Consider the following 9,918-nt stretch of genomic DNA (forward strand, 5'->3'; position numbering starts at 1 on the left):
TTAGGAAGCCTATGGGGACTCGAGCTAAGTAAATGGGCCCCATAGAATAGAAATGTCACAATATAAGGCTGATTAGTAATTAATACAGATAATTACTACATGGCAGCACAGTGCAATTAGCATCAGAATTTAATAATCAGCAAACCTGTAGCATCAGCTTATATTACAGCCAGGGAAGCTCATTTTCTGCTGGATAATTAGTGACGAGCCCTAAGCTTAGCTTCTCAACAGCCAATCAGAGCCCACTGAGCATGTGAGTGTCACAGACACTTTCCAAGATGGTGACCCCCTGTGACAAGTTTGAAGTCCTGGATCATTGCTGCTATTGACAAGCTGAAACTTTAGCCCCGTGCAATAAGTTCAGTATATAAAATATGGTATTTTTTGCCATATTAAATTTCAGGGTTTAGTTCTCCTTTAACTCTTTCTCCTCTAGTATACCCTTGTAACAACTGGGCTCTCTCACTCTCTACTCCTCCCCGTGCCTCTTCCTTAGGAACAAGCCTCCTGGGTGTGTCGCTGTGCAGACCGGGTGGTACAGAGGCTGGAGCAGGATTTCAAGCTGACACTTCAGCAGCAGAGTTCCCTCGAGCAGTGGGCCGAGTGGTTGGATAGTGTTGTCTCCCAGGTGCTGAAACCTTACCAGGGGAGCCCAGGATTTCCCAAAGCGGCGAAACTCTTCCTGCTGAAGTGGTCCTTCTACAGGTGAGACACTGTGTATGGAGGGTTGCACAACCTGTTATTACATGTAAAGAAATCTTTATTGCACAGCTGTCGGGGGGGTGCAAGGTGAATAAAGTACAAATAAAGGACAGAACTGAGCTTATTTCAACTTTCATGCATGTTAAAGGGGAACTATTGTGAAAATGTAATATAAGCTTCCTCATACTGAAATAAGAAGCTTTCTAAATACAATCAATTAAACATTCTGTACTGTTTCTGAAATAATCAAGTTTATATTCACCATCCCTCTCTCAGCATCTGTTTCTCTTCATTCTATCTTCATGCAGCAGTTGGGTCAGATATTCATTAACAGTTAGATCCAATATATCTTATAGGGGGGGCTCCTTTTGCCTAGAAGATGTATTAGAGCTCACTCTATTAAACTCACCAGACATCATGTCTCTCTACATGCAGGATTTGTGCAAAAGGCAGTTATTTTGATTGTACTGGAATCAGTTATTTGAGTGAGCTCTTATGCATCTTCTAGGCAAAAGGAGCCTCCCCTATAAGATATATTGGATCTAACTGTCAATGAATATCTGACACCCAACTGCTGAATGAAGAGAGAATGAAGAGAAACAGATGCTGAGAGAGGGATGGTGAATATAAACTTGATTATTTCAGCAACAATGTAGAATTTTTAATTGATTGTATTTAGACAGTCTCTTATTTCAGTATGAGGAAGCTTATATTAAATTTTCATTTTTGCGATAGTTCCCCTTTAAACCTCATAGGAAAAGGTTCTGCACATAGACAGGCACTATAGGGCATTTATGTATTTCTTTCCCCCTCTAACCCCCAGCTCAATGGTTATAAGGGATCTGACCCTCCGCAGCGCTGCCAGTTTTGGATCTTTCCACCTGATTCGGCTGTTGTACGATGAGTACATGTACTACCTGATAGAGCACCGCGTGGCACAGGCTCGTGGGGAGACTCCTATCGCTGTCATGGGAGAGGTGAGTTAAAGGGATTCTTTCATGATGTAGTTTTATTTCTAAATGATACTGTTTACACTGCAAATAATTCACTCTACAATATAAAATTTCATTCCTGAACCAGCAAGTGTATTTTTTAGTTGTAATATTGGTGTGTAGGTGCATCTCAGGTCATTTTGCCTGGTCATGTGATTTCAGAAAGAGCCAGCACTTTAGGATGGAACTGCTTTCTGGCAGGCTGTTGTTTCTCCTACTCAATGTAACTGAATGTGTCTCAGTGGGACCTGGATTTTACTATTGAGTGTTGTTCTAAAGGTGGCCATACACTGAGAGATCTGCTCATTTGGCGATGTCGCCAAATGAGCAGATCTCTCCGTGATATGCCCACCTTGAGGTGGACAATATCGGGATTATCCGATCGTGGGCCGTAGGGCCCTACAATCGGATCCTAACGAGTAGTAATGGGTGGTCGGATCGTGGGACCTCATCAACAAATAGATGCGGCCACGATCCGATGGGATTTTTCGTCCCATCCAATTGAGATCTGGCCGACTTTCGGCCAGATCTCGATCGTTGAAGCCCGTCGGGGGGGGCCCCATACACGGGCCAATAAGCTGCTGACAAGGTCTGTCGGCAGCTTTTATCGGCCCGTGTATGGCCACCTTTAGATCTACCAGGCAGCTGTTATCTTGTGTTAAGGAGCTGCTATCTGGTTACCTTCCCATTGTTCTGTTGTTAGGCTGCTGGGGGGGAAAGGGAGGGGTGATATCACTCCAACTTGCAGTACAGCAGTAAAGAGTGATTGAAGTTTATCAGAGCACAAGTCACATGACAGGGGGCAGCTGGGAAATTGTCAAAATGTCTAGCCCCATGTCAGATTTGAAAATTAAATATAAAAAAATCAGTTTGCTCTTTTGAGAAACGTATTTCAGTGCAGAATTCTGCTGGAGCAGCACTATTAACTGACGTGTTTGAAAAAAACATATTTTCCCATGACAGTATCCCTTTAAAGGTCTCAGGGCTGGAAGGGACCAACTGCACAGAGTCTATGGAGTCAGAACCCACAGACAGCAGTGAGCCGGGTTCTGTAGAGTTTCATGAGTTGTGTAGGTTGCTGATTCCATAGGTATCTGAGCAGCGAGTAAACGTCGGAGGAAGGGACTCTCAGTAATGGAATCTGCCTCTATTTATTCTGCAGTTTGCGACCCCAGGAAACACATTGCGCTCCCTCGACCAAGAGAAAGGTAATGACATCACTTTCATGTGCGTGTTTTGTAGCGTGCGCTGTTGTTCTTTTGTGGTGTGTGTGTAGGTGCTGTATAAGCAGCTTTGTTTTCCTGTGCTCATGTGCTATAGATGCTCCACTTCTGCTTGTGACTGAGCAATACTGGCTGTCAGGGCAACAGTAACACCATTGTTATGACATTTCATTGCATTAAAGGGATTCTTCACCTTCCAAACACTTTTTTCAGTTCAATTGTTTTCAGATTGTTCCCCAGAAATAAAAACCTTTTTTCAATTACTTTCCATTATTAATTTTTTTACAGTTTTTCAAAATCTAAGTTTAAAATTTAAAGGGCTTGTTCAACTAGTTACTTTCAGACAGATCGCCAGGAATAATGACTTTTTCCAATGACTTTCTATTTTCTATGTGTGGCTGTTTTTGTAATATCGAAGTTTAAAGTGTCATTTTTCACCTTCTAAAGCAGCTCTGAGAGGGGGGTCGCCGACCCTGTAAACTGTTCTAAATAGATACATTTAGTTGATACATTTCTTATCTTTGTCCCTGCTGAGCAGAATCTCTGGGTTTCATTACAGGCAGCTGTTAGAATTGATACAATAGTTGCTGATACTCCAGAGATGCTGCTGAGAAATGGATCAACTAAATGTTGCAGAACTGTAACAGTTTAGAATCTGCACCTGAATTACTGAGCTGTCAGACTCAAACACCAGAGACAGGGACATTCAACTTTACACTTAGATTTTGGAAAAACAGTAAAAAATAAATAATGGAAAGTAATTGAAAAAAAGTCTTTATTTCTGGGGAACAACCTAAAATCTACTGAATTGAAAAAAAGTATTTGGAAGGTGAACAACCTCTTTAATGTCCCTGTCTCTGGTGTTTGAGTCTGGCAGCTCAGTAATTCAGGTGCAGATTCTAAACTGTTACAATTTTTGCAACATTGAGTTGATCCATTTCTCAGTAGGATCTATGGGGAGTATTAGCAACTATTGTATCAATTCTAACAGATGCCTGTAATGAAACCCAGGGATTGTGCTCAGCAGGGACAAAGATAAGAAATGGATCAACTAAATGTATCCATTTAGAACAGTTTATCGGGTCGGCGACCCCCCCCCAGAGCTGCTTTAGAAGGTAAAACATGACACTTTACACTACTTACATTAGAAAAACAATCAAACCAAAAATTTATAGTAACTGAAAAAAGTCTTTATTTCGGGTGATCTGTCTGAAACCAGCTAGGGGGCACATTTACTATGGGTCGAATATCGAGGGTTAATTAACCCTCGATATTCGACCATCGAAGTAAAATCCTTGGACTTCGAATATCGAAGTCAAAGGATTTACCGCATTTTGTTCGATCGAAGGATATATTGTTCGATCGAATCGAACGATTTTCCTTCGATCAGAAATTACTTAGAAAGCCTATGGGGAAGGTCCCCATAGGCTAACATTGGTGCTCGGTAGGTTTTAGGTGGCGAAGTAAGTGGTTAAAGTTTTTTTTTTAAAGAGACAGTACTTTGACTATCGAATAGTCGAACGATTTTTAGTTCGAATCATTCGATTCGAAGTCGAAGGTCGAAGTAGCCAATTCGATGGTCGAAGTAGCCAAAAAAAAACTTCAAAATTCGAAGTATTTTTAATTCTAATCCTTCACTCGAGCTTAGTAAATGTGCCCCTAGGTGTTTGAAGGTGAACAACCCCTTTAATAGCAAAACATCCCTGGTTTGTGTTAAGTTTGGTTTACCTTTATATATTAGCATGTAGCCTGCCTCAACAGTCATTTCCTTAGACATATTTTATATGAATAAAATGTAAATAACAGACATTCTGAGCACCTAGTCATTTGTGCTAGAGACCTGCAGCGGGTTGGGTACATGTGGAATATTTATATAGACCTTTCTGATCAAACTTACTTCATTTTAGTCTTTCCTTCTCCTTTAAAAGAGCTGTTTACCTTCCAAACACTTTTTTCAGTTTAGTTGTTTTCAGATTGTTCCCCAGAAATAAAGACTTTTTTTCAATTACTTTCCATTATTTATTTTTTTTTACAGTTTTTTCCAAATCCAAGTTTAAAATGTAGTTTTCCTGTCTCTGGTGTTCAAATAACTGATTCCAGTGCAAAAAAAATCTAACAAAATAACTGCTTTTTGCAAAAATTCTGCATGTAGAGGGACACGATGTCTGGTGATTTTATTAGAGTGAGCTCTAATACATCTTCTAGGCAAAAGGAGCCCCCTATAAGATATATTGGCTCATTCATCTGACACCCAACTCCTGAATGAAGACAGAATGAAGAGAAACACATGCTGAGAGTGAACTAAAATAAACTTGATTATTTCAGAAACAGTATTGATTGCTTAATTGATTGTATTTAGAAAGTTTCTTATTTCAGTGTGAGGAAGTTAATTACATTTTCATTTTTGCAATAGTTCCCCTTTAAGGCTTCATAAATGGGTGTGCTTGCCCTTTAACACCAGTTATTAAACAGAAGACCGAGGCCAAGCTGTGCAATCGCTGTACATATAAATGGCCCCTGCCCATCCTGTACTCATGTTGTGTTACTTTTAAACAGAGGAAGAAGAGGAAGAGGATGATGAGAGTGATGAAGATCTGGCTCATGAGTTGCCCCTGACCATGAATGACCCCTCCAACACTTTGGGCTGTGACTCGCTAGAGCCTCCTGCTAAGCTCGCAAGGAGCGACTCCCAAGGGATCTTTGTGCAGGTGCCTCCAACCTCCTAACCAGCCAACTGCCAGTCAACCTCCAGCCAACTGCCAGCCCAAAACTGCAGCCAAGCCTTGTGGTTCTGGGGTGGAAGTGAGAGCCTATCATCCTGCTGAGACGTTTCACTGGCTGTAAAGCAGAGCTTGCTTCTTTCATCTCTCTCACACACACACAAGGGCTGTTAGTGTCCCGGCTTGGGTTGTGTCCCAACAATACACACGTAACACAAAGCCCAAGCCTGGCTCTCTCTTAAAGAAACAATGCACCATTTCTTGTCATGCCTGTGTAGTCACATGTCTGTGCCAATCAATCTCATTGTGTGTGTTTGTGTAAATACATAACTATATATATAAATATAAACACACACACTTTGTACTGCCATGCTGGCACAGACCTATGGATTGTGTAAATATTTTAATGCCTCGCTCTCCATGTCTATGATATATATATATATATATGTGTGTATATACAGAAATCTATATTGAAATGTGTGTGATTTTAGCACACAATCAATCTCTGCGCCACATCTACTGGGTTGGCCGAATGTGCCCAGCATTATGGCCGCACCGTTGCCCAGTCCAAACGTCGGCCTGATTGAACCGCTGCCAAATCTCAACTTGCTCCATCAGCACCGCTGGGCTTGATCCGATCCTGCGCGGCAACTCTACATCAGTCTTGTCCAATGCCTTAACCAGACTCCGATCCCCATGTGTTGCCGCCAGACAACGTTCTCCTGATGATTTATTTCCCCTCGGAGGAAACCGTTCATATATTGGCTTATTTTTGATGTTGCCATGGAAACGGCTGTGACTGAGCTCCCGCATTATGGCCTTACCTGTCTGTGTCCGGCCTGTCCTATAATCATCTGTACCGAATGGAAGAATCCTCCCGTATTTTGTATAAGTGATACATCTATAAAGCTTCGTTTTGTGTCGGCACGAGAGAGAGAGGGAAGGTGAGCGGAGGACAGACGGGCGGACGCCGGAGCTAAAGCTTTTCTAACCTTTTGTAGTTATTTGCTAAATACACAATAAATTTTGCTGTGTTATGTACAACACTGACTGGTGGCCTCATTTCTGTCCGGTTATTGGAAGAGGATTTTAAAATCTTGTGGGTGGGGAACAGTATTTTCATCTGCTTCATATAAAGCATGACGATTGATAGTGCCATCCCCAGCATGTTATACAGTGAGAGCCACAGGTAAGGACTAGGAATGCACCGAATCTGATTTTTTTGGATTCGCCGAAACCCCGAATCCTTCGTGAAAGATTCGGCTGAATACCGAACCGAATCCGAACCCTCATTTGCATATTCAAATCAGTGAGGGAAAAATATTTTGCTTCCTTGTTGTGTGACGAAAAGTCACATGATTTTTCGGATTCGGTTCAGCCAGGCACAAGGATTCGTCTGAATCGGATCCTGCTGAAAACGGCCGAATCCTGCTCAAATACCGAACCGAATCCTGGATTCGGTGCATCCCCTAGTAAGGACTCAAAGTGAATTCAGCAGTGGCCATTTATTGCTACATTTTATTACTCCTCTTTCTATTCAGGCCTCTCCTATTCATATTCCAGTCTCTTATTTAAATCAATGCATGGTTGCTAGGGTAAATTGGACCCTAGCAACCCAATAGCTGAAATTGCAAACTGCTGAATAAAAAGTTAAACAGGAAAAAATTGGAAATTGTCACTACATCATACTAAAAGTTCACTTTAAGTTGAAGAACCCCTTTAATAACCATTTTTACTTTGTTACTATTAAAAATTATAATAGGCAATTTAATTGAATCAAAGGGGGCTCTATTTTTACAGCACCCAGCAAGCTTTACACCTCGATATAGGGTGAAGAGTCAGGAACGCCTCCGTAAGCCATGGTTGAAACCACCATAAATTATGGAAGGTTTACAACGTTTTGGTGTGACCCATTAAAGGATAAGTAAAACCTTTAAAATAAGTGAATGTAAAATGGATGAGAGGCTATTTATTCTAAGCACTTTTGCAATTTACATTCATTATTTATTTGCTTTTTAATCCAAGATATTAAGGGATACATGTACTGTTAATATAAATGAATTTTGTTACAACAGCGCCACTTGCTGGTCAGTTTCCCACCAGTCTGACCACCAAGTAGTCAAGGAAGTTGTCAGGAGAAAGAAAGAGACTGCTCTGATGTTCTTCTGCTTAGGAATACAATTAGAAACCTTTCTCAAATCTTTCCTAAGCAGAAGAACATCAGAGCAGCCTCTTTCTTTCTCCTGACAACTTCCTTGACTACTTGGTGGTCAGACTGGTGGGAAACTGACCAGCAGGTGGCGCTGTTGTAACTAAATTAATTCATATTAACAGTACATGTATCCCTTAATATCTTGGAATTAAAAAATAATAAATAATGAATGTAAATTACAAAAGTTATTAGAATAGCACCCTCATCAATTTTACATTCACTTATTTTAAAGGTTTACTTATCCTTTAAAAATCCAACATAATCATCTCTATAGAGTAATAGATATTTGAGGGTACTCTCATACGAGGGATAACGTTCTCAAAGCCTGAGTCTCAGCATACTTTCTTGCTGTTTGGTTGCTATGAGCAACATCACCGGGGATGTTTGTCTCCAAAAAAAAACACCCCCCGGGGAAGATGTCTACCTCCTGCTATTTAGGTTGGGTCTGTCCATTTCAAGGCTTCTTTGTTCGATTGACGGAGGGGCTCATGGTACAGCTAATGTTTTACACTGGATTCCACAAAAACTTCCCTCGTGCAGGTGTGCGACGATTGTATTGGGGTCTACCTCCTCAAGTTCCAAACTTCTTTCACTTGTTCCCAAATCAAGGGAATGGGGCCACACACAGGTGCCATCAAATGAATTGGTTTATATGTAAATTGCTGGACTGCTGGGATGTACCAGTCACCAGCTCAGGATTTACAAGACAACCAAGCCTTGAGGTGCCTGACTATGAAAGAACATGGTGGGCTCTCAGACTAAGAAATGAAAGATCTCTGTCAAAATAGTTTGGAGTTTGAAAGCTCAGAAAAAAATCAAGAACATACTTGAATTGAGCCATTCAACTGCTTTTATGTCTATGTTCAGTAACATGGATCTATGGAACAGCCCCCATATATCTAAGGTCAATAACATAGATCTCTCCAACTGCCGCCATATATCTAACCTCAACATCCAAGAGCCATCCAACAGCCCCCACCATAAGCTCAATAGCATGGTTCCATGCAACAGCCCCCCATACACTTAAGCTCAATAACATGGAGCCATCCAATAGCCCCCATACATCTAACATGGTTTCATCCAACTGCCCCCTATATATCTAAGCTCAATAACATGGAACCATCAAGCAGGTACCCATATATTTAAAGGAAAACTATACCCCCAAAATGAACACTTAAGCACTAGATAGTTTATATCAAATTAAGGGGCATAGTAATGAATCTCACTAAATTGCAATATATATATATAAGTAAATCTTGCCCTTTTACATCTCTTGCCTTGAGCCACCATTTCGTGATGGTCTGTGTGCTGCCTCAGAGATCATCTGACCAGAAATACTGCAGCTCTAACTGTAACAGGAAGAGATCACCTGACCAGAAATACTGCAGCTCTAACTGTAACAGGAAGAGATCACCTGACCAGAAATACTGCAGCTCTAACTGTAACAGATCACCTGACCAGAAATACTGCAGCTCTAACTATAACAGGAAGAGATCACCTGACCAGAAATACTGCAGCTCTAACTGTAACAGGAAGAGATCACCTGACCAGAAATACTGCAGCTCTAACTGTAACAGGAAGAGATCACCTGACCAGAAATACTGCAACTCTAACTGTAACAGGAAGAAGTGTGGGAGCAAAAGACACAACTGTCTGTTAATTGGCTCATGTGACCTAACATGTCTAGTTTGTTTGTGAGTACAGTGAATCCTACGATCCCAGGGGGCGGCCCTTGTTTTTTTAAATGGCAATTTTCTATTTATGATTACCCAATGGCACATACTATTAGAAAAGTATATTATTATGAAAATGGTTTATTTACATGAAGCAGGGTTTTACATATGAGCTGTTTTATGCAATATCTTTTTATAGAGACCTACATTGGGGGTGTAGTTTTCCTTTAAGCTCAGTATCTTGGATCCATACAACGGCTGTCCGTACACCCAAGCTCAATGACATGGAGTTCTGAAGTCTTTGAGAAATGCATATGAGGAGCTTGCGGTCTGATCTCTCCCTACAAGATCTGATAGATTTAACCTAAGCAGCAGCAGAATGAGTGCCAAACACAC

General features: G+C 41.1%; 1 protein-coding gene across 5 annotated transcripts in view; it reads left to right on the forward strand.

Annotated features, from left to right (window-relative positions):
* The window catches only part of rfx1.L (regulatory factor X1 L homeolog), a 31,494-nt gene extending 24,816 nt beyond the window's left edge, over positions 1–6,678 (forward strand). For all 5 annotated transcript variants that reach the window (XM_018253710.2, XM_018253714.2, XM_018253711.2 and 2 more), the window contains 4 exons: positions 497–705; positions 1,526–1,679; positions 2,857–2,902; positions 5,474–6,678. In XM_018253710.2, the coding sequence (XP_018109199.1) occupies positions 497–705; positions 1,526–1,679; positions 2,857–2,902; positions 5,474–5,643 (579 nt within the window). In that variant the 3' untranslated portion in view covers positions 5,644–6,678. The remainder of the gene's footprint in view (positions 1–496; positions 706–1,525; positions 1,680–2,856; positions 2,903–5,473) is intronic.
* The last annotated feature ends 3,240 nt before the right edge of the window (positions 6,679–9,918 follow it).

This window comes from Xenopus laevis, chromosome 3L (assembly GCF_017654675.1).
Source record: "Xenopus laevis strain J_2021 chromosome 3L, Xenopus_laevis_v10.1, whole genome shotgun sequence".
NCBI classification, from domain to species: Eukaryota; Metazoa; Chordata; class Amphibia; order Anura; family Pipidae; genus Xenopus; species Xenopus laevis.